The 24,861-nt window shown below is 44.2% G+C and overlaps 1 protein-coding gene across 4 annotated transcripts in view; it reads left to right on the plus strand.

The window, feature by feature from the left end:
• The first annotated feature begins 230 nt into the window (after positions 1-230).
• The window catches only part of NOS1AP (nitric oxide synthase 1 adaptor protein), a 314,198-nt gene continuing 289,567 nt past the window's right edge, over positions 231-24,861 (plus strand). For 3 of the 4 annotated variants that reach the window (XM_007458419.1, XM_007458421.1, XM_007458422.1), the window contains exon 1: positions 610-714. In XM_007458419.1, the coding sequence (XP_007458481.1) occupies positions 610-714 (105 nt within the window). Of the gene's footprint in view, positions 715-24,861 lie in introns of all 4 variants that reach the window. The other variant, XM_007458420.1, reaches the window with a different exon arrangement.

Raw genomic sequence — 24,861 nt, forward strand, 5'->3', positions numbered from 1 at the left:
GGTCGGGCCGCTGGACGCGGGCAGAGCCGGGCGCGGCGCTCTCGGGGACTTTCACCTGCTCGGCGGGCAGCGCGGGGGCGGACCCGGCGGCGGGCGGGGCCTGGACGCCCCGCGGGAGGAGCCGGCCCGGGCCCACCCCGCAGGAGGAGCCGCTCGCCGGCGGCTGATCCGGCGTCTCCGTGACAGGCACCTCGCTCCGCTGCCGCTGCCGCCTTTTCTTCCTTGTCCCGGGCTGTCCGCGCCACTGCTCCCGGGCCAGTGCCGCGCCCAGTCCCGCCGCGGGCCGCGCGCCCACTGCTCCCCTCCCCCAGCCCGGTCGTCGCGCCGCCAGCTCCCGCCGCCGCCCCCGCCACCCTCCTCGCCGGTAGGAATTGCGCGGCCACAGCGCCGCTCGCGTCGCCCGCATCCGCGCCGCCCGCTGCAGCCCGGCCCTCGGCGTCGCTCCGAGTCCCGGCTTCCACGGCCGCCGCGCGGCCAGGGCGCCCCTCCGCTTGCGCCCCCTCCGCGCGCCGTCGCCCCCAGCTCTCTCGCCTCCCCTCTTCTGGGTCTCGCCAGCCCCTTCCTGCCACCGCCGCCGCCTCTGGAGGAGCCGGTCCACCGCGGGTCACCATGCCCAGCAAAACCAAGTACAACCTTGTGGACGATGGGCACGACCTGCGGATCCCCTTGCACAACGAGGACGCCTTCCAGCACGGCATCTGCTTCGAGGCCAAGGTGAGGGGGCCTCAGGGAGGGGACTGCCCCGGAGGGGCATGTGTGAGTGGACGGGATGCGCAGCCATCCCGGACGCAGAGCTGGTGGGTTAGGCTGATTTGGGGGCCTTTCTGTTAGGGAGGGTGACTCCCCTTCTCTGTATAGAATTCCGCGGGCTCCTGCCCAGAACTGCTAAAGAGCAACTGCAAAGTTTGAGCGGTATTGCTTCACCCTCCTCCTCCCACCTGCAGACTCCCCCATCCTTACCCATCCAGGACTGATTGAGTTACTTCCCGGATCCCTTCTTCTTCTGAGGAGAAGCCAGTGGGTGAGCGCAGCCTGGACGTGGTTCTTTAGAATCGGTTTAGGGAAGCTTTGGTGTTATTTACCTGTTGGGATCCCTTGGGAGAGGTGCTTTCAGGAAGGTCTTTTAAAGGGGGAATACCTGCTTCCTGAATGAAGAAAATAATACAGGAGTGGTTTTTGTTTTTAGATTCCAGGTAACCCCGGCCAGGTGTCAGAGTCACTTCCTAAACGCCTTATTTGCCACGACTCCTTTGCAAGTGCCAGTCATTGAAGGGGGGAGGTGTGGTGAAAGCTGCCCGGTTACTAGTTTTGTGGCTTAATGTTAAGTTTCGACAGCTAGTAGGGGACCGCTGCTGAAGAATTTATCGGGGGTGACTGGAATTTTCAGCTCAAAGCCCCAGGTCCATCCTTGGGAGAGGGGGCGGGGCGGAAGCCTCTGTACTGCACCATGAGGTGTGAATAAGGCTGCCCCCCCCCCCACCGCCCGTGGTGCACTTCCCAGAGTGAGGAGTTCTGGTTTCAGAGATTACAGCTGAGGTTCCTGCTGCCCATCACAGGGGAAGAGTGTTTCTGCTCTTCCTTCATGCAGCTTGACGCCCTCCCCGCAAGACTCAGGGATGGTCAGCACCTACTGTGTGCCTGTCACTGGTAAGTGACAGAAAATACTACCCCTCCAAGTAGGTTGTGTCTTCTGGTTTTGAAAAGGTAGTACTTTCGATGTGGAGACAGTCTTCATGCCCTTTTTCTCCTTAATGGCTTTGTAGATGGCAGGGTGTTAGCATCTCAGGCAAGGGTTACTCCATCAGGTGGCTATTTCCTTCAATTCTTGAGACATCTTTTTGAGTGTCTGATATGAGTCCACTGTGGTCAGTTACTTTCGATTATTCTTCCTTCTCATGGAGATGTGTGAGTTGTTAAATCTTACCTTTTTTTTTCTCCCTGAATAACCTTCCCCCAGCCATATTTGCTAGAGCTAGGCGGGCACCCCCTGTTTCCCCAGACATCAAACCCTGCAGTGGAATGCAGAGCTGAATTACTGGGTATGGCTGGGACCAGAGTGGGGCTGTAGCCAAGATCTTATCTTGCTTCTCTCAGAATAGAGCTGGTTGGTCTAATATAGGATGTTTGGGTTAATTTTTGTCCGGGCCTGTTGCTTTGGTGAGCAGGTTTTTAAATTTTAAAGTATGAGTTTTCATCACATCATGATTTAATTTTCTTGGACATGCATAAACTGGGAAATTGGCTTTTGTCTTGTTTGGTTCACCAGGGCTCTGTTTTGCAAGAATGAACAGAAGAAGAAAGATCAGAATTAAAGTGTTTTTAACCTTTTAATTCTTTTCTCACAGTCTCTGCATTTGGTCCTTGCTAGGACTCATAACCTAGGTTGTTAGAGTCGGATTCTTGCCACCTCCAATTCTAATCTGACACCTCTGGGGAGAGCCCAGGACTGTGCACCTCTAAGGAGCATTCCAGGTGATTTAATGCAGGTGTTTGGGGCCAGACTTTGAGGAACAGTGGCTTCAGGCTTGCCTCCAGCTTGCTGGATCTTATCCTCTCTTTCCCAACATGTAGTTTCTTTTCTAAGCAAATGTCTGGGGGTTGTGTGGTGTAGTTCCTATAGTAACTTGCCTGGATTCACACACAGTGGTGCACCATAAGAGGAAGGGGAACCACAGTTGGTCCCAGCTGTGTTCCCAATGCAGATGTGGGACATGGTGAACCATGGGTTCTGCTTTGAGAATGGTGAGGTAGGGAAGAAAGGACAGGGCTGACCTTGAGAACTGGGTCCTAACTTCCAGCTCTTGGTGATCGATGCTGGACACCAGTACATTCAAATCATGTCAGCCAAGACCTGAGTAGAGGTGGAAGCAGAAGCTTTTCTGTCTCATGAGCACCTGGCAAGCACCTCATCTGGCTGGTTTTCACATCCCTCCTGAGCAGTGTCCGTGGAACTGCATGATCACTGGGTTTTCAGGGTTAAATCCACACCACACTCATTCCTTGTTTTGGAAAAGCACAGGCTGTAAAATGTAAATGTATTAGTGCTGCCTTGTCAGAAACTCTTGGAAAATGAGCCCAGGTCTTTCACTCCCAAGGGCTGGCAGTTTTTCAGAATCAACACTGGATGGAATGACTTTTTGGATGGATGCCGCTCATTTTCAGGGTGCTGCGGAGATTGAAAAGGTTATGGCTAGGGTTGAAGGGCATCTGGGTGTCAGAGGTTCTGTGCACTTAAAAAACACACCGTGCATTTAACTATCAAGCAGGATCCTAGAGGTTTTTCATGTAATTTTCACTGCTTCTCCGGAGGTGGGTCTCCTTATACCTTATAAATGAGGATATGTTGCCTGCTTTATTGCGCATAGCTGGGTATGGCAGAGACAGGATTTAAACCTGGGAGCTTTGACTTCAGACTCTCAAATGCAATGCTTATTCATTTAATATTTTTTATGGAATGTTCACTCCATGCTGGGCAGTTGGTCTGGTTCACGGTTCACTGGTGGGGCACCCTTAGGTTGTTGGCCTCTCTGACTCTGATGTAGAAAATTATTCAAACTTGTAGTGCTAGGCTCTTTCAAGATATAACCTTGGTCTGGGAGCTGCTCTTAGGGGATAGTGCCCTCCGTGTCAGAAAGGGCACCTGGCTCACTGACCGTTGCTGGTGGGTGGGTGATAAAATCCTTCTAGGCTTGAAAGCTTGTGTGGCTCCTTTGTATTTGTCTCTCCCTCTCCCTCTCCCAGTATGCCTTCCTGGTGGCCAGTGCCATCAACTGGCTGTCTCTGCTTGCTGGGTGAGAAGAAGACTTCTCATGACAGTGGTGCAAAGAATAAGGGTATTAATAACATAGTGATGCCTTACGTTTGTAGGTGATTTTTGATTTGCATGCGACTTTCACACACACAGAATTTTCCTCATGTGGAAATTGGGACATTAGTGTTCTCTCTGTTTTTCAGATGAAAAAATTGGGGATCAGAGAGATTAACTTGTCCAGAGTCACAGAACTGATAAGATGAAAGAATAATGATTATAGCTGATATTTAGTGAGCACTTACTATGGACCATGTATTGTTCTAGGTGCTGCCTCATTTAAGCCTCACACTCCAGTCCTCTTGATTCCTCGTCCATATGGTTCCTTAACTTCATCCTGAAGTCGTAGCTCCCTCTGTATTCGTAGCTCTCGTTGCGTAGCCCGTTCACTGATCTGGGCATGTGTGGCACAGCCTGTCAGAACTGGAAAGCACCTTAGCTCACCTTGTACAGCCTCCTCATTTTACAGATGAGGAAGTTGAGGTCCAGAGGGGAAGTCGTCCACCCGGGGTCACATAACTAGGTCACATAACAGAACCAGAACTCACCCCTAGTTTCCTGGCTTCAAGTTGGTTTCAGTTATCTGTTGCTGCTTAACAGCCTACCCCAAAACTCAGCGGCGTAAAACAGTGTCTGTTTAATCTGCTCATGATTCGTGGGTCAGGAGTTCAGGCAGGGCTTGGCTGGGCTGTTCTTCTGTTGCATGTGGTGTGGACTGGATCGCTCACTTGGCTTCATTCTGCTGTGGCTGGGCTGGAAGGTCCTAGAAGGCTTCACTCTCATGGTTGTGCTTTGGTAGTCCTCCGTGTGCAGGTTCTCTGCATTGGGTAGCTTGGATTTCCTTATAGCATGGTGGCCCTTTGATCTGGCAGCTGGCTTTCAAGAGGGAGTGTTCCAAGCAGGGAAGGTGGAACCTCTTAAGGCCTGGCCTCCAAAGTTACACAGAATCACTTCTGCATTCTGTTGGTCAAATCGGGCCATAGGCTGGCTCAGATTCAAGGGGAGGAGAAGTATTCTTCACTTCTCGGTGGGGAGTGTCAAGGTCACAGTGCAAGAGTGCACGTGGGATGAGAGATATTGCCAAAGCCATCCTTGGATCATCGTCAACCATAAAAATTTGCGTTCTTTCTCCTCTGCATATAGCTTCTCCAGTGATGTCGAGTGTTCTTTGAGTACCTTGTCTCGTGCTTCTGTGTATAGCCCCCTCCCCCAACATCAGGTACATATATATAGCCAGCACCATCAAATTATTTATCAAGTGGAAGAAATTTCCAGTTGTAGAAAGTCTGAAAGCAGTACATATATTGTCTTATTGCTGAGTGATTTGGGGGATTTGGGAGTCCTTGGTCAAATCTGAACTGAATTCTCTGGCCATTATTCCCTCCTTGCTAAATGGCTTCACTGGCTGATGGTTTCCATGATGTAGATTTTAGAGGTTACAATAACCCCACACAGCAGGCTACCTGCGGATGCCTCTTGAACCTGCTGTCTTGAGGGCTTCCAGATTAGGACATTACATATGTTGGTTCACCATAAATGGGGTACTGTAACTCAAACCTAACCTGTGGTGTGTGGTAAAAAGCTCTCAGAACCAACTCTGCTGTATTCTGGGTGTGCCCTCTCCCCTCCCCCACCCACCCCCCAAAGGGTCCTGTCTTCCAGGATTGTGGACAAGTAGGGATTCAGATAGAGGCCCTGGTGTATTCGCTGATGTCATCATTGAAGTGCAGGTTATTTCACCTTATTAGGTATTTGTCCAGATGCTTTAATATCCATTGTTATCTTCTGCCTGGACCAGATGAATCTTTGGGGGATGATGAGTCTCAAAGATACAGCACTTCTCAGAAATAATATCTGTTTTTATTCACCCTTATTTTGCTCTCAGGTGCCCCAGGGTGTTCCTCTGGAGCTGGTGTTTTGGAATTTGAGGGGCAAATGTATTTCTACCTTATCTGTACATTTCATGATTTCGCCATGTCTCCTTTGCCCAAAATGTCCCAGTCCACTTAGTGGTCAGAATCTCACACTCACTCGTCATGCTGACCTTTGCCAATCATCCGTGTCCAAGACCCTAATCAGACTCATTGTTTACTATCGCTTACTCGTAATGCTGCTACTTCCGGAACTCAAATCTTCAGAATGCTTTCTTTGACTGTCATTATCTACTTCCTCTCACCTCATTGCCTTGAGGCTGCCCTTAGCTCCTCAGTGACCTCCTGCTGCCCTTATCCTGCTCCCCCAGCAGCCTGGAGCCATGCCCACCCCCCTTTCCATCTTTCCCACTTTCCTGCCCTACACTGCAGACTTGGTCTCTGCTACTTTTCTTCCTTCCTTCCTGTTTTTGGAAAAAAGAACTTCCTTCTTTCCTCCACTCCCTTTTCCCTAATAGCTTTATTGAGCTATAATTCACATACCATACAATTCGCTAATTTAAAATGTACCATTAAGTAGTTTTTAATATATTCATAGTGTTGTGCAATCATCACCACAGTCAATTTTAGAACATTTTCATCACTGTACCCTTTAACTATCATCTCCTCCACCCCCATCCACCCCAGCCCTAAGCAACTACTAATCTACTTTCTGTCTCTAGATTTGGCTATTCTGGACATTTCATATAAATGGAACCATGGTGTACGTGGGTTTTTGTGATTGGCTTCTTTCACTTTGCATGATGTTTTCAGGGTTCATCCATATTGTAGCATGTATCAGGACTCCATTCCTTTTTATGGCTGAATAATATTCCATTGTATGGGTATACCACATTTTGTTTGTCCATTTATCAGTCGATGGACATTAAGGTTGTTTGTTTTTTAGCTATTATGAATAATGCTGCTGTAAACATTTTGTGCACAAATTTTTGTGTGATATATGCTTACATTTCTCATGGGTAGGTAGGTAAGAGTGAAATTGCTGGATCACATGGTAACTATGTTTAACCACTGTGGGACTGCCAGATTGTTTTCTGATGTGGCTGCACCATTTTACTTTTCCACCAGCAGTGTGTTAGGATTCTGATTTCTCTGCATCCTCACTGACACTTCTTATAATCTGGCTTTTTGATTCTAGCCAGCCTAGTGGGTATGGAGTGGTATCTCATTGTGGTTTTGACTTGCATTTCCCTGATGAATAATGATATAGAACATCTTTTCATGTGTTTATTGGCCATTTTCACATCTTTGGAGAAATGTCTATTCAGATCTTTTGCCCATTTTTAAATTGGATTGTCTTTTTTTAAAAAAATTACTGAATTGTAAGAGCTCTTTATATATTCTGTATTCAAATCCATTATATAGCTCTGCAAGTGTTTTCACCTATTCTGTGGGTGGTCTTTTCACTTTCTTGGTATGTCTTCTGAAACACAAAAGTTTTAAATTATGAAGTCTGATTAGTTTTTTTCTTTTTCCCTCTTTCTTTTTAAGATTCATCTGCCGTCCCTCTGCTGCTAGCCCACCTCTCCTGAATCTTTGTTCATTACCCCATCACTCCCTACCCCCACCTTTGCATTGTTCCATCTTTCCCCCTACTGGCTCACTCCTCTGCCCAGGAGTGTGCTGTGACTTCTCTATGTGAAAACTCTCTTCTCTCCACCTTTTTCTTCATTAACATGTTGTCCTCTTCCTTTTACAGCTAAGCCTCATGAAAGAGTGGTCTGCTCTCTGCAGTTTCTCAATATTCATTCAGTCCCTGGCCGTGTCCTTCCCACCTCTGTCCTGGCTGCCCTGTAGAAATTGTTCTACTGTCACCCTTCTCTGTCCTCATTCTTTTTTGAGTTTTCTCCCTGAACAGCCTATCCTTGTCTTTCTTGGGATGCCTCACTCAGCTCTCTGCAGGCTCTCGATTGGCCATGCATAGCCCCCCTGTGTGTACCTGCTCTTCTTTGCTGCACATTGACCTCTAAGGTAAGTGCTCAGTTTCATCCTCCCCCCCCCCCTTGTTATGCATGTTGGCTCCTAGATCCCTAACTCTAGTCCAGACTCCAGATCTTTATTTCTAGCTTCCTGCTGGCTATCTCTACCCCAATGAACATGTTGCTAACCCCGTTGCTCAACAAAGTTGAATTCAAATCTCTCTGATGACTTCATACTTCTTTAAATGACCCCACCATCTTCTCAGACACCAGGCTTGACACTTTGGAGCAGTGGACTCGTTGGCTGTTGATTGAGTACCTATTGTGGCCAGGCTTTTCCCAGACACCACCCACCCCCGTCCCCCCACTTCAAATGAGGTGTGTCCTTGAATTTTCACAGTGATATCCATCCATGCATCCTGCCTGTTCCTCCTTGTCTCACCTCTGGCTGGTTCAGATGCTTATCACCTCTCACCATACTGTTTCAGTTACCTTCTGGAGGCCTCCACTTTACCCTATAAACTTTTGCTCTGTTAATTATCCTGAAATATAATTATGATATTCTTCTCCTCAAAGACACTAAAAGTTTATAAGCCTACTGTATTAGATCCAAAAATTCTTAGCCTGGTATTCAGAGCTGTCTGGTTTTGAACAGTTCCTTTTAATCACCCTATGCTTCAACCCAACTGGGGTACCTACCATTCCCTCAACCCTCCCTGTGATTCCCCATCCATCTCTTAGGCCCAGTCCACTGTCACTCAGTGAAGTGGATGTTACCAGACCCTCCTCTGTGTGGAAGGGACTGACCAGACCCTGCTATGGATTCTAGCTGCTTGCCTTTGTCTGATTTTCACCCCCACATTGTCATCATTAGGGTCGCTCTCCCTCTGCCCACTTGTGTCTTCTGCAGTGCTGACTGCAGTGTTTTGCATATAGAAAATGTATTTTGAATCAATGAATATAATTTCTAAGATGCTCCCTACAAGGACTGCCAGGACCCTCCTGTATCACCCAAGAGTGGGAGATGCCTCAGCTGGCTCTAGTCTCCTCCCAGCTTTTTCTCTTGCTTCAGGCCTGTACCTCTCAGTCCCTAGTGAGACTAGTCCCTGATCCCAGGAGGTATCCCCATCACCCCCCACCTCACAGAGTGCCACTGCCTTCCAAAGGAAATGCCAGGTAAGCATTTTTCCTGAATTAAATGGAATTCCAGTGATGGATATACAATGGAATTAGAATCTTTGATTATAGAACACATGGCCAGTTTTAGGAGTAGACAATTGTCATTTATTAGTAAAAAAAAATATTTTCAACCTGTTGTGTTCTTATTAATGAACTAATACCCTTTACCCCCAATTCTTTATTTCCTTTAATTTTCTATTTTATAGTTTTTGTGACATGAATTTGGTTGACAGCATAGCATAAATGGGTTCAGGAGCCAAATTGTGTTTGGGTTCAAATCTTGGCTGTATCCCTCACTTGCTGTGTGAACTTGTGCGAGTTACTTAACATCTCTCCTTTAGTATCCTCATCTGTAAAAAGAGGATACAGGTATCACATACCTCATAGGGTTAGTCCAAATGAGTTATGCACGCAAACTCCTAGCATAGTGCCTGGCACGGAATGGATCGTTATTTTTATTATTGTTGTTTAGTCCTGCAGATTGCAATTTAAATTTCATCTGTGCATGATTTTAATCTAGGAATTATCATACACTCTTTTTAAAAATTTTTTATGTATTTATTTTTCGGCTGCGTTGGTTGTTCGTTGCTGTGCGTGGGCTTTCTCTAATTGCAGTGAGCGGGGGCTACTCTTCGTTGCGGTGTGTGGGCTTCTCATTGCGGTGGCTTCTCTTGTGGAGCACGGGCTCTAGGTGTGCGGGCTTCAGTAGTTGCAGCATGCGGGCTCAGTAGCTGTGGCACGCAGATACTAGAGTGTGCAGACTGCAGTAGTTATGGCACGTGGGCTCAGTACTTGTGGCCTGTGGGCTCTAGAGCGCAGGCTCAGTAGCTGTGGTGTATGGGCTTAGTTGCTCTGCGGTATGTGGGATCTTCCCGGACCAGGGATCGAATCCGTGTCCCCTATATTGACAGGTGGATTCTTAACCGCCAGGGAAGTCCCCACTCTGTTTTTTTTATGTCAGAGGCCTAGTAGTGTATTATCTTCATTTTCCATGCCTGCTTAAAACATCTAGCCGCCATATTATTCTTGATTCCCAAAGTTGCAAATCAGACAGCGTGACTACTTTGTGGACTTAAAATAGCTGTCAGCCTCCTTGGGAAGGAATAAGGAGGGGTTAACTAGCTTCTGGTACATGCCCGCATCACATTTGTTCCAGTCTTTTAATCCTTGTTCGGATTAAAAATCACAGAATCTTGTTAAGTACTGTATGTTGCCTGTATTCACTACCTTTCTCTGAATTTCTTGGATAAATATATCTTTAAGCAGAGGTAATCTAAGCAGAAGGAATCTTGCATCATGGGATTAATTAATACCTTGTGATGCTTACAATTCCCTTTTCAATTTTTATATTAAGCATCATATTTCCTTTCAAACACTGGAGCAGCTAGCTTTAAAAGTTACTTAAAATGGCACTTCCAGCAAGTTCTGTGCCCAGAGTGTTGGAACACTTTAGAACCCTTGGTCCCCTACCCACCGCGTGTAACCCAGTTGGTTTTCTGCAACACTTCAACGAGACTTGTGTGTCTTACACTTTTATGGCTCCATCCATGGGAACTGAGGACAGTGGTTACTACCCCCATTTATTCTTGAAGCTGCAGTGCTTTCCAGGAGAACTGTTGAAATGATCAGCCTTGAGAGGTGAATGAGACCTGGGACTCCCTACCAAGGGGTAGCCAAGAAGAGGGCACTTGCCCAATGCACCCTGTATTCAGAATGCTCTGAACTCCATTAGCCTGTGTGGAAGCATGTTAGAAACACTGCATGCTTGCAGAATCATCACGTGTCCCCTATTCTGTGCTGCTCCTCCTTGCTGGTTCTGTTTGTGCATTTCTTATCTGTTTATCTAGGCTATAAGCTCCTCAAGGATGAAGAGGACTCCCCACATACCTGCCTGGTGCTGTTCACATCGTAGAAAGCTAACATAATAATCACTATCATTTACAAAGCACTTACTATGTTCTAGGCACTGTGCCAAGCTCTTTCTAGGAAATGATTAATCTTCCCCAACAGCCCTACGAGTTAAGGTACTCCCATCGTTTGAGTTTTACTGATGGGGAAGCCGAGGCATAGAGAGGCAGAGTAACTTGCTCACAGCCCACATTTGGCAATGGATAGATCCCTGAGTCAAACCCTGGCAGTCTGGCACTATTAACTTCTGTGCTGAATATGCTTCAGGATACCAAGAACTAATGTTTATCCAGTACTCACCACTTTCAACGCATGGTTCTCAGAATTTTACATATGCAAACTAATTTAATCTTTACAGTGGCCCCCTGAGGGTAGGTGTTTTTGCTTCCAGTGAGGAAACTGAGACCATCTTTCTAGGTTGGATTGAATGGGCAAATGGACTATTAAAGGTGGTGGTCTCAGCTCCTCTCATTGAGGTTAAACCTGTGACCAAGGGACTGGTCAGCTGCTGTGTACCAGTGGGCAACAGGCCACCTTCGGTGGGCCTCTCTGGTGGGTCATGTTGGTGGTCTCCAGATATGAAAATGAGGCATCAATGAGTAAGAGGAAAAGCCGAGAAGGGCAGGAGAGGGGCTTTGGGAGGCCCTTCCTTCCTGGGGAGAGTTATTCTTTGCTGGGCTCCTGCCCGTGCACTTCCTGTCTAGCGGTGGTGATCCAGCCACCCTTACCACACCTCTTCCTCCTGTCAACTTCCATGCCTTCTTCCTTGCATTTCTCAGCTCTGTTTCTGAGGACTGGTTCTCTCCACTCCACTTGGAGCCTCCAGGGTCCCTCTAGGAAAGTATAAATGCCAAAAAACTTCCAGCCCAGGAGATGTTGCCTTTTGGTTGGAAATCTTAGCCCACAGTGCACAATGGAAAAGCTCCTTGGTTGTGTCCTTTTTTTCTATCTTGATTATAAACTCTTCCCTTTTTGTTTTGGTCTCTTTGGATGGGAAGAGGCACTCACGTGGAAGCGTTTTATTTTTCTGCCAAGAAGGAGATTAATGTCTCCCATGGGCCAAGTGACAGCTAACATATTATTTCGCTCCCATGCTATTTCCCATAAACGGATTTAACCTGTACTGTAACTACATTTTCAAACTGGTCCTCAATATGTGTAGATTGTTTTCTCTTAAATTTGGCAGCCCAGGTTAAACACACTGTATCCTGGGCACCCATATCCAAAGTATGATTGAGACTTTTTTTTTTTTTTTTTTGTGGTACGCGGGCCTCTCACCGCTGTGGGCTCTCCCGTTGCGGAGCACAGGCTCCGGACACGCAGGCTCAGCAGCCATGGCTGACGGGCCCAGCCGCTCCGCGGCATGCGGGATCCTCCCGGACCGGGGCACGAACCAGTGTCCCTGCATCGGCAGGCAGACTCTCAACCACTGCGCCACCAGGGAAGCCCTGAAATATTATTATTATTATTATTTTTTTTAAGTATGATTGAAACTTTACCTCTTGCTTCAAGGTCATTTAAATGCTGCTCTTTCCTCCTTCAGGTCAAGAATTTTGCAGCATCCTCAAGTGAGAGGAATCACCTGCAAATTTCTTTGATTAGTTAAGGCATCTGGTCTCAAACTTTGGTGTCTATTAGAATCATGTGGAAACTGATGAAAATATAGAGGCCTGGGCTTGAAGTAGCATAGGACTTGGATCTCTGTGCCTTGATCATGTTTTCCAGGTGATTCTGATAGATACCTTTGTTTGAGAACCATGAGTTGGAGCATTGGTTCTCAAACTTGGCTGCTCTTTGGAATCTTGGGGGAGTTAAAAAAAAAATTGCTGCTGGCTGCGAATGCTCAGCAATTTTAATTCAGTTAATATGGGTGTAGCCTGGGTGTTGCAATTAAATCTTTTATTTCTTTGCTGAGACTTTGTTTTTTCATTTGTTTCAAGCGTATTCGTAATTGTTTGTTGAAGCATTTTTATGAAGGCCACTTTAAAGTCCTTGTCAGATAATTCTGTCATCTTTTTTTTTAACATCTTTATTGGAGTATAATTGCTTTACAATGTTGTGTTAGTTTCTGCTGTATAACAAAGCGAATCAGCTATATGTATACATATACCCCATATCCCCTCCGGCTTGCATCTCCCTCCCCTGCCCCATCCCACCCCTCTAGGTGGTCACAAAGCACCGAGCTGATCTCCCTGTGCTATGCGGCTGCTTCCCACTAGTTATCTATTTTACATTTGGCAGTGTGTATATGTCAGTGCCACTCTCTCACTTCGTCCCAGCTTACCCTTCCCCCTCCCCGTGTCCTCAGGTCCATTCTCTACGTCTGTGTCTTTATTCCTGTCCTGCCCCTAGGTTCATCAGAATCTTTTTTTTTTTTTAAAGATTCCATATATATGTGTTAGCATACAGTATTTGTTTTTCTCTTTCTGACTTACTTCACTCTGTATGACAGACTCTAGGTCCATCCACCTCACTACAAATAACTCAGTTTCGTTTCTTTTTATGGCTAATATTCCATTGTACATATGTGCCATATCTTCTTTATCCATTCATCTGTCGATGGACAGTTAGGTTGCTTCCATGTCCTGGCTATTGCAAATAGAGCTGCACTGAACATGGTGGTACATGACTCTTTGAATTACGGTTTTCTCAGGGTATATGCCCAGTAGTGGGATTGCTGGGTCGTATGGTAGTTCTATTTGTAGTTTTTTAAGGAACCTCCATACTGTTCTCCATAGTGGCTGTGTCAATTTACATTCCCACCAACAGTGCAAGAGGGTCCCCTTTTCTCCACACCCTCTCCAGCATTTATTGTTTGTAGAATTTTTGATGATGGCCACTCTGACTGGTGTGAGGTGATACCTCATTGTAGTTTTCATTTGCATTTCTCTAATGATTGGTGATGTTGAGCATCCTTTCATGTGTTTGTTGACAATCTGTGTATTTTCTTTGGAGAAATGTCTAATTTAGGTCTTCTGCCCATTTTCGGATTGGGTTGTTTTTTTGATATTGAGCTACAAGAACTGCTTATATATTTTGGAAATTAATCCTTTGTCAGTTGCTTTGTTTGCAAATATTTTCTGCCATTCTGAGGGTTGCCTTTTCGTCTTGTTTATGGTTTCCTTTGCTGTGCAAAAGTTTTTAAGTTTCATTAGGTCCCATTTGTTTATTTTTGTTTTTATTTCCATTTCTCTAGGAGGTGGGTCAAAAAGGATCTTGCTGTGATTTATGTCAGAGTGTTCTGCCTATGTTTTCCTCTAAGGGTTTTATAGTGTCTGGCCTTACATTTAGGTCTTTAATCCATTTGGAGTTTTTTTTTGTGTGTATGGTGTTAGGGAGTGTTCTAATTTCATTCTTTTAAATATAGCTGTCCAGTTTTCCCAGCACCACTTATTGAAGAGGCTGTCTTTTCTCCATTGTATATTCTTGCCTCCTTTATCAAAGATAAGGTGACCATATGTGCGTGGGTTTGTCTCTGGGCTTTCTATCCTGTTCCATTGATCTATATTTCTGTTTTTGTGCCGGTACTGGCATCTTTTCATTGTCTTTTCTCATTCATGTTGAGATTTTCTTGGTTCCTGGGATGATAAGTGATTTTTGATTGAAACCTGGATGGTTTGGGTATTATGTTATGACTTTCTGTATCTTAATTATGTCTGTTTTGGCAAGATTTCTCCTCTCTGCCGATGTGCTGGTGGGGGGAGGGGAGCGCTGCCTCCTTACCATTAGGTGTGGGTGGAAGGCTAGATCATTTATTGGCTTCAGCTGATACCACTCTGGGGGTGGGGCAGGAGTGCCTCGTTACTGTTGCTCACGTGATCTCCCGATGCTCTGCCTCCTGACCCTGGGTGGTGGTAAAAGTTCTGACTCAGCACTGGGACTCTTCTGAAACCCCAGCGAGGAGAGCAGGAGGCCTTGTTATCACCCATAGGTGGACTTGCTGGCGTCCCAGCTTCCCGTTCAGGCGTCTCTGATACTGACAGGAAGAAGGTAAGGGTGGAGCATCTCCTTACAGCATGGTGAGGGCAGAAATCTAGTTTCTGACACTGCTGGTGGGATGAGTATGAAGGTAATAGGTTTTTTCTGTGATGTTTGGCTGGAGTAGAGCTGTTATTGTCTGAAAGTTTTCTGTCATGTGCAGCTGCCCATTTCCTAGTCCTTTGGCTAGAGAAAGCCGGCTTCTCTTGGGAGTTTTTTTTTTTTTGGTCTGTGTTCATCGGCATTTCTGGGTCACTGGCTTCTCCAGCAACAGGTCTGGGAGATATGAGGCAAAAAGAACCCAGAGAACTCAACTGTCACGTTCCTTGAGTGCTGAGATCCCTGCCTGGTCTGCCTTCTCTCCATCTTTTGGAGTTGTCTTGTACTAGTTTTATATATAATGCCTGGAGTTTTGGAGGTTGTTAGCAGGAGGAATGGGGATAAGTATGTCTACTCCATCTTTCTGGAAATGGGAGTTCTGCACGTTGGGAGGTTAAAAGCCCCCCCCCCCAGGTGATTCTAATCAAATCAAATCAAGGAGCACAATTGGAGAATCTCAGCGTCAGAGTGCTGGAGCAGCCCAAGGTAGTTTTGGTGGAAAGACCAAAAGGACCTGGGGTCTTTCCCAAGTGGAGGTGCTTATGAATCATTGTGTACTGCCTCATAAATTCTTATCACTTATCTTCACTTTCCTTCCATAGATTTATTGAGATTTTTCGCCATATAGCTTTTTCTGAATCTGACTTGTGTTCCCTGAATATACGTTTCCAAATGCAGGCGTAGGAATAAAACCAATCGTATAGGGAGTATTTATTGTGCTTGTACTGTGTTTAGGGCACAGTACTTGGTGTTGAAGGTCAGAGATACATGAGACAAGGTGGTGACTTGAAGGAAATCAGCCCAGCTGGGGAGATATGGAAAGACAGGCACAGTGATAGTATTATGTATTGAGCACATACTATGTGCTGGGCATTCTGCCAGGTTGTTTCATAAACTTTTTCATTTAATGCTTCCAACTATGCTGCATGATGTCATTCTCTCCCTTTCATCGTTGTAGTTTCAAAGGCTGAGTATTAAGTGACTTTTTCAAGGTCTTTCCATATTCAATCCTGGGACAAAATTGGACTAAAGCTTTGCTGGAATGAGGCCTCGCTTTTTCCACACAGAGATGTTCTACTGCGCTTTCTTCATGAGCATGTTCATGGGGGTCCTGCTGTGATGGGGTAGAGCTCATCCATTTATATTCTTCCCCGAAACCTAGGACAGTTTTTGGCGGCAGCTGCTGTTAGTGGCTTAGTCTGTGACTTTGGAAGGGGTCTTGCAGGGGCATGAGGTGATGAGTCTTGAGGTTTAACAGTATCACTGAAGCAGTTTTGTGGAGAGTGGGTTGGAGGGGGCAATAATAGGCCCAGAGAGACTGTTCAGGAAGCTCATCCAGTATTTCAGGTTAGAGATGGCAGTGGCTGGAACGAGGGACCACGTTCTACTCTGGAGGTTGCCAAGAGGTATAAGGCATCTTTTGGTTTGGAATGACCGCTTGTATAAGTAAAGAAGTGAATGGGCAGCTTTTAGGTAAGTGAAAAGGAGAGGAAGGGTGGCTCTGTGGTATGAATGGGGGAGAGGATGGTTTATATGTGGAGGTTTATTACCTTCTTTTTGAGGGGGGAGGAGATAATAAGAAAACCATAGATAATGAAGAGATGATAGAGGCGGGAAGACCCATACATACCCCAGGAGGCTTTCAATACCAGGCTTGAGAGATGTGCCTTCATCTTGTAAATGGTGGGGAACAAAAATGTGTGCCTCTAGGGGATGATATGTATATGTGTGTGTATATATAAAATATATATGTGCGCACATATATATATAAATATATATCCATATATATGCACATCTGTATATGTATATGTATGTAGATGTGTGCACACACACACACAGAGTCATGCATTAGGAAGAGGAAATGGATAAGAGTTGTAAAGACACAAAAGAGCACTTCCGCACGTGTGAGGACCTGAACCAGGACGACAATGGCAGGCATGGAAATGAAGGGGTAGGTGTCAGAGAAATTGCAAAGAAAGATTTGGTACAGCAACAGGTATTGTGTTCTTAGGGCCAGGCTGTATTTGGGAAGGAGAGTCAGAAGCAGAAGAGATACAGAATTAAATAGTCTTCACTTCAAAGGGACTTACTCTAAATGAGTCATTACAATTCACATGACAAACCTTTAAACGCTGCCCACTGGGAGGACACTCTAATATCTGAACTGCAAGAGCTTAAAAGGTGGTTGAACTTGTCTCATTTCTGTGTTTGGTCTTCAGCTGTTCTTCGTGGGTTGGGCCCTTAGCTACACTATGTCCTAACATCCTGTATGGAATTCTCTTTTTAGAGTAGTCCTGATATCTTATACTATCTCAGAGTTTAGGAAACATATTAGGCTGCTGAGATGTGGCAGTTTAAGCCAAAATGTTGAGAATGAGACTGTGTCTGTATGAGCTCCTCTGAGAAATGAGAAAAGCGTTGAGTGGGATGCTAATAAAGGCTGTAAAAACACAGTCCCTAGTTAGTTGACAATCTCAGCAAGTTAGGATTAGGAAGTTTCTTTCTCCCTCCCAGCCTCCTGTTGGAAGTGGAAGTTGCTGAAGTATAAAAACTTCAGGCAGGGGTTCTGTAAGTCACTGGTGACAAATCCATGATGGGTTTCTGAGGCTAATTAAATTGTCTGGGATATTAGATAGCCACTCCCTTTGTGTCCCTAGGCTCTATGTTAATCCTTACTGCCTATATTGCAATTATTTCTGTCTTCTGCAATCTCCCTCCACTCCCAACTCCCCTCCAGGTGGTACTCCCTGGCCTGTGGATGCTGAAACAAGCACCACGTCTGATTCATTTTTGAATTTCTGGGGTTTAGCACAGCGCCTGACACATTATAGGTGCACCATTGATCTTGAATGAACAAATGAATGAATGAAGTTGGTGTCATTGATCCTCACCACATTTACCTGGGTGCCTTTGCCAGGAGTGGGATCCCAAACATGGCTCTTACCCAGTACAGTAATTCTGCTTTTCCTGCCCAGCCCAGTTATCCCAGTCATGTTGGTTGTATTTTTCAAAATATTTTTTTGTGGCAAGAATGCAGAGTTTGGTGACTGTGCCCTCCCAGACATTCCCTTGGCAAAATGGTAAAGATTTTTATGGTATGGCTCTCACTTTTCTTCTCCAGGAGGTGATCTAGCCTTTGGCCTGAAGCTGGCTTTGTTGTTGTAGATCTGGGATGAATACATCAACTCCATTCTCATCTTAGGAAGCTTAGCTCATCAGATACTGGTTTCTCCCCACCTCCCAACTCTATGTGCATTCTTCTTCCTTAAATTAACTATAGCACCATTTGGTTTATAATCTGTCACTTGTGTGCTTGTCTTAGCATAGGCTCCATAAAAGGTGGTTAAACTTTTGTATTTTCTGCAGTACTGTCAGAGGGCCTGGCACATAGTAGCCGTTCAGTGAGCCTATGTGGGGTGCGTGGAATTCGGCAAGGGTTTGGTTTGTCAGAGAGTGAGGCCGTCACCCTTTGTGTCTTGTAGTTATCAAGTGCCTGATGACAGTGCTGCCTTTTAGTGATTCTTTATTTCCTCTTTCCAGCAGTAGCTTGAAGTTCTTTTTCATTAAAAAGTATGTCTAAAGCACACACTTGAGGCTGCTGACTCACCTCTTCTAATGGAGAAGCCTTGACGCCTTGGCTATGTCATGTGGGAGGGATGCAGTCCCTCCTCTCACCTCTCCATTCCAATGTACTCTTTTCTCATAATAGTCTGTTTATTCAGCAGGCAGGCCAGGATCTGTGAGACTAGAATGAGGCATGGAAGAGTTCTGCACTGATTGCAATGCCAGTCCTACCCTTTGCTGGATCAAACAAGCTTTGAACAAGTCACTTTCATCTCTGTACTCCAATCCTCTGGTTTGTAAAATAAGAGCTACTTAGAACCTAAATCTTAGATGATCTCTGAGATCCCTTCTAAACTGAACACTCCGTGATTTTCTGTTTTATTCTTCCCATATCTTCTGCAATCCCACCCCAATGACTTAATGCCCACATACTGGTTGACAAATCAATTAGAGCAAGCAGCCGGAACCCAGCAAGACTGCATGTGGGGCTCAACATGCTCCCGGCTGTGGAAGTGCCCTCTCTCTCTTTGAGGCGTGGGAGGCAGGAACCTGTGCTCTTTCTTCCCCCTGGCTGTTCATCAGTACGTTGCTCCAGTGTAACTACATGTAAGCAGAATTTGTTCATTACTCGTCTTCTGTCCTCAAATATTTATACCTTTTGCTGCTCTGCGAAAAGAAATCTTTCAAGTCTTAGTCACCAATTTTTCCCTATTGCAGCCAGAAGAGAAGAATTTTGAAAAACTGCAGAACCCTATGGGGTCACATCCTGCAGAAAGGCAAAGGAGAAAAACTGAGCTGCAATCTTGGATTTTGTAGAAATTCAAGCAGGAAGAGGCTTCTGTGTGCTTCACATGGGCCAGTCTTAGCCTTAAAGAGCAGCCCAATTTTCAAGGGTGCACCCTCAGCCTTGCTGCCTCAGAGACCTAATTTTGTATTTCAACAGCGCTTTGCAACCCAGCTGCACCTCGGGATCACCTGGAGAACTTACATACAGATGCCCACTACCCTTAGGGATTCTTATTTCATATTATCTGGGCTGGGGTCCCACCATCATTGTAACTTTAAAAGCTCCCAGGTGATAGCAGCGTGCAGCCAGGAGAACTGATGATGTATTCACAGAACAGGGGCATTTATGAGCAGACTTGGATTATGCCGGTCGACAAGCCTGATTTATTAGGCTGGGATGCCTTCTGATGGATTTACGATGAGATGTGTAATTGAATGAGTGACTGGATATCCTTGTGGATGCAGAACCAGCACTTATCTCCCTGTAGGTAAGAGGATGGGGGTTGGAGGGGCATAGGTCTCCATCAGAGGGTTGGTTGGGGATGTTTAATGTCAGCAGGCCAAGAGGGTTGGAGGTGTTCTCCCACATGATGGTGATGGTTTCCCTGGTGAAGTTGGGACATTCAAAGTCTGTAGGTCAAAGCTCTCCCGCACCTACAAAATATTTGGCTGGATACTGCCAGCAGTTGCCTTTCCGTGTTGTGCTGTCGAGCGTGACCGTGTCCAGGGCCGATCAATGCCTCCCTCACCTCCCTGTGATACCTTCTTTCTTTACCTTTGTGAATACAGAGTCTGGTAACTGACACCTCTTCTGGGCTTGGGAGAGTCATCCTCTCTGTGTCCCCCTGCTCTCTCTTGCCGCCCTCCTCCTCCACTCCTCATATATTTTCTGCCTCAGTCTCGAATTAGCATTTCTCCAGGAAGACCTGGTATCTTTTCATGCAAAATCTTTTCTCACGACCACCATGTGGGCCCTCGGGGTGCTGATTTCTTTGTTTTTTATGGAGTTGGCCATTGTTTCTAGATCTTTTTCAGTGGACACAGTTGGGGAACTATAAAGAGAGAGCATGAGAATGAATGTAATAGATATGAACATAATATCAATGCTTGAGAGTTCGTACTGCTATTTCCAATTAGGATTTAAGACTACAAGGTTTCTACCTTGTCTTTCCTATATTTCATCTATCTTTCTTCCACACTGTGAATTCTGATTTTCAAGTACATAGGGAATGACAGAATTGAATACCCCATAATTACTCATTTGCTTTATCCCACAGTATACAATCAGCAGTCTTGGAATAACAATACTAATGCCAGCATCAATTATGATACTGAAAATATCCAAAAAATTTTTTGCATATGCCATCCTTATCCTCCGTCATTTAAAAAAAATGTTTGTACTAGATCATTGTGGTGGACTGAGTAATGGCCCTTCAAAAAATGTCCAGCTCCTAATCTCTAATACCTTTGAGGTTACTTTATACTGCAAAGGCATTGCATATGGGATTAAGGGTCTTAAAATGGGGAGGTTACTGGTTTATCTGGGTGGGCCCTAAATACCATCACAAAGAAGGAAGCAGAGAGAGATTATACACAGAAGAGGAAATGGCAGTGTGATCCTCCTGGAGGCAGAGATTGGAGTAATGTAGCCACAAGCCAAGGAAGGCTGGCAACCACCAGAAGCTGGAAGAGCAAGCAACAGATTCTCAAACCTAGAACCTCTGGGGGGAAGGCAGCCTGCTGGTACCTTGATTTTGGTCAAGTGAAACTGATTTTGGACTTCTGGCCTCCAGAACTGTGAGAGAATAAATTTCTGTTATTTTAAGCCACATTTGTGATAATTTGTAATAGCAGCCATAGGAAACTAATACAATCATATAGCCATTACACATTGTGTATCTTTTTTTAAGCCTCTCTTAGTATTAGTTCCTTAATAACTACATATTTAATACTTACTACCAGTACTTACTTCCACGTGTCTAGTCATTTTGGTCCTTTGAAATTCATTCTCTAGTATCCTTAGGAAGGACTCATGGGAACAATATTTCCTGATTTTTTTTTTTTAATGTTGGTAAAATTTTGTCAAAACTGCTGGATACAAAATTCCTGATTCACATTTTCTTTATCTTAAGTATTACTCCATTTTCTTCTTCCATAAATCTTGTAAGTCTGACAATCTTAATTTTCTCTCCCTTATAATTCATGTACTTTTTTCTCCTTAGATGCCCAAATGATCTTTAAAGTCCTGTAATTTTACTAGAGTATAGCTTGATGTCAGTTGTTCTGAGTCAGTATTCTCAGGTACATAATCTCTTTAAATGTAAGGTTTCAAATATTTTTGGGGAACGTTTTCGTGAATAACTTTTTAAAGAATCTGTTCCCTTGCTTTGGTTTTGTTTTTCAAGAACCCCTCTTAACAATATGTTGGCTCTTGTTTGCCCATCTTCATTATCTGTCACTTTCAGATCCCTTTTATCTCTTTGTATGTTTTTTAAAAAAACTAAAAACAGTTGTATTGAGCTATAAATCACATACCATAAAATCCACCTGTGTGATGTATACAATTCAATTGTCTTTAATGTATTCAGCATTGTACAACTACCACTGTAATCAAATCAGTTTTAGAACTTTATTACTTCAAAAATCTCCCATTCATTAGCTGTCACATGGTTACTCCTCATTTCCTCCAAACCAGCCCCCTCCTCCATCCCTGTCTCAGCACCATGCAATCACTAATCTACTTCCTATCTCTATAAACTTGCCTACTCTGGACCTTTTATATAAATAGAATCTTACAATATGTGGTCTTTTGTGACTGACTTTTTTCACTTAATGTAATGTTTTCAAGATTCATCCAGTTGTAGTATGTATCAGTACTTAATTCATTTTCATTGCTGAATAATATTCCTTTGTATAGATACACTATATTTTATTTATCTTTTCATTATTTAGTGGATATTTGGGGTGTTTCCCTCTTGTGGTTATTATGAATAATGCTGCTCTGAAACTTTTGTGTACAAATTTTTGTAGATAGATGTGTTTTATTTCTCTCTTAGGTATATTCCTAGAAGTGGAATTGCTAGATCAAATAGAAACTTAATGTTTAACCTTATGAGGACATGCCAGACTGTTCCAATAGCTGCACTATTTTACATTCCCATTAACAATGCATCAGAGTTCCAGTTTCTCCATATTCTTAACATTTCTTCTTATGACTTTTTGATTATAGCCACCCTAAAGTGCGTGAAGTGGTTTCTCATTGTGATTTTGATATCCATTTCCTTAATGACATTCAGTGTCTTTTCATGTGCTTATTATCTATTTGTATATCTTCTTTTGAGAAATGTCTATTAAGATCCCTTGTCCATTTTTAAAATTGAGTTGTCTTTTTATTATTGAGCTATACATGTTCTTTATTTATGCTGGATAAAGTCGCTTATTGGATATGATTAGTAAATATTTCCTCTTGTTCTGTGGGTTGCTTTTTCACTTTCTTGATGGTGTCTTTGAAGTACAAACATGGTTTTGATGAAGTACAACTTTTTATTGCTGTTTTTTGGCAAAGTTTTGAGAGACAGAAATATGGAGAAACATAGTGGGCCTTAAGTATTTTAAAAGTTTTCTAAAGTGTTTTCGAATGTAAGTGTCCAGATTACACTAAATATCTGGGACTAAAGTGGGAGTCAAACAAGTCAACTCATATTTCTTCATTTTAAAACTTTCCCAACTTTTCAGGTATTTTAAGGTTATTCTTATATTCCTTCTAGTTTAGTTTTCATTTCTAAAATGATTTTCTTTTTAAAATTTCTGATTCTTTCTTGAATTCAGTCACTTCATTTTCTGAATTTTCATAATTCAAATTTATGATGTTCTTTCATTTCTTGCATAATTTAAAATATTTTAAAGCTTATTTTGAAATGTTATATTTTTATATTTATTTGAATATGTCATTTTGGCATGCTTTTATTGTCACACATCTCCAGAGATAACATTTTGCTGCTTAATCCCTTTTTCTTATAGAAATGTCTATGGAATCGACCTTGGTACTTCTCTGTTAATTATTCTTTGAACTTGTTCTCTTCAATTTCTAGAAGGATGATAAGTTCAGTAGCGTTTCTAACTTCACAGTTCCTCTTCCGTTGTTTTCATGTAGATTCGGAAACTCTGGCGGCCCTGTTTCCTCTCCCACTTTTATCTAAACCTTCCCTTTTGTCTTTGTTGCCTGTCCTCCTCAATTTTGACTCTACTCCCAGTGGTTTCTCCTCGGTGTGGGATCCTGCCTGGAGAGTCAGTTTTGAGAGCGCATAGGGGCTGGGGTCCTCCAGCCCTTCAGACCTCACTGTGGGCCCCCTGAGCCCCTTGTTTCAGGTGCAATTCTCCAGTTTTCCCACTGTGCTCTTCAAGAACACCTGTTGGCCCTTTTGGGGTTCTCATCATTCAGGTTCTTCATGTGCTCCATTGCTTCCCTTTGTTTTCTCCCACATGGACACCAGTATCATGCTAGCTCTTAGTGATTTGTGCCCAACTGCGTGCATTTTGGGGCTTGTGGGGTACCTTGTCACCAATTTTTGTTGGATGTTGTCCATGAGTTTTAAATTTTGCTATTGCTTTATTTTTGTAAGGAATGCAGAAGATCCAATAATTGTACCGCCACCGTTGCTGCCATTTAACTGGAATTGGGATATCAACTTTTTATTTTCACTGCAATTGGGCAAATTGCTGACTGAGATTTTAAAAGTCCCCCCGCCCCCCGCCTGTGGAGCAGCAAAAGGTGTAAATATTCGAGGACAGAAGACGAGTAATGAATAAATTCTGCTTACGTGTAGTTACAGTTGAGCAACGTATTGATGAACAGCTAGGGGGAAGAAAGAGCGCAAGTTCCCGCCTTCCACGCCTCAAAGAGAGAGAGGGCAGTTCCACAGTCGGGAGCATGTTGAGCCCCACGTGCAGTCTTGCTGGGTTCCGGCTGCTTGCTCTAATTGATCTGTCAACCAGTATGTGGGCATTAAGTCATTGGGGTGGGATTGCAGAAGATACGGGAAGAATAAAACAGAAAATCACGGAGTGTTCGGTTTAGAAGGGATCTCAGAGATCATCTAAGATTTAGGTTCTAAGTAGCTCTGTTATTTTACAAACCAGGAAACTGGAGTACCGAGAGATGCAGGTGTCTTGTTCAAAGCTTGTTTGATCCAACAAAGGGTAGGACTGGCATTGCAACCAGTGCAGAACTCTTCCATGCCTCATTCTAGTCTCGCAGACCCTGGCCTCCCTGTTGAGTAATGAGTAAACAGACTATTATGAAGCAAAGAGGCCTTTTGTAAATTGAAGGGTATTCACTCTTTTGTTTTAAGAAGTTCAGTGTTTCAGTTAGTGGGTTTTCTTAAAATAGAGGCACACATAATTGGTTGTTTGTGTGGAATAAATGAGGGGCGGAGCTGAGGATTTCAACAGTATCACATCTCTCCCATGGTAGAATCAAGACAGAACCTGAAGGCCTGACTGCCACTGAACTTTTCACTCCACGAGGTGATAAATCTGTCCCTGACACTACCAAGAAAAGGTAGTGTCTGTCTGAAAACTGTATGCTATTCACTGAATGATAGTTTATGACTGATGATTTAATGAGTTGATATTTATTCATCTCAACATATATTTTCTTCTTTTTTTTTTTTTTTTTTTTTTTTTTTTT

The sequence above is a fragment of the Lipotes vexillifer genome, unplaced genomic scaffold (assembly GCF_000442215.2).
Source record: "Lipotes vexillifer unplaced genomic scaffold, Lipotes_vexillifer_v1.1 scaffold1312, whole genome shotgun sequence".
NCBI classification, from domain to species: domain Eukaryota; kingdom Metazoa; phylum Chordata; class Mammalia; order Artiodactyla; family Lipotidae; genus Lipotes; species Lipotes vexillifer.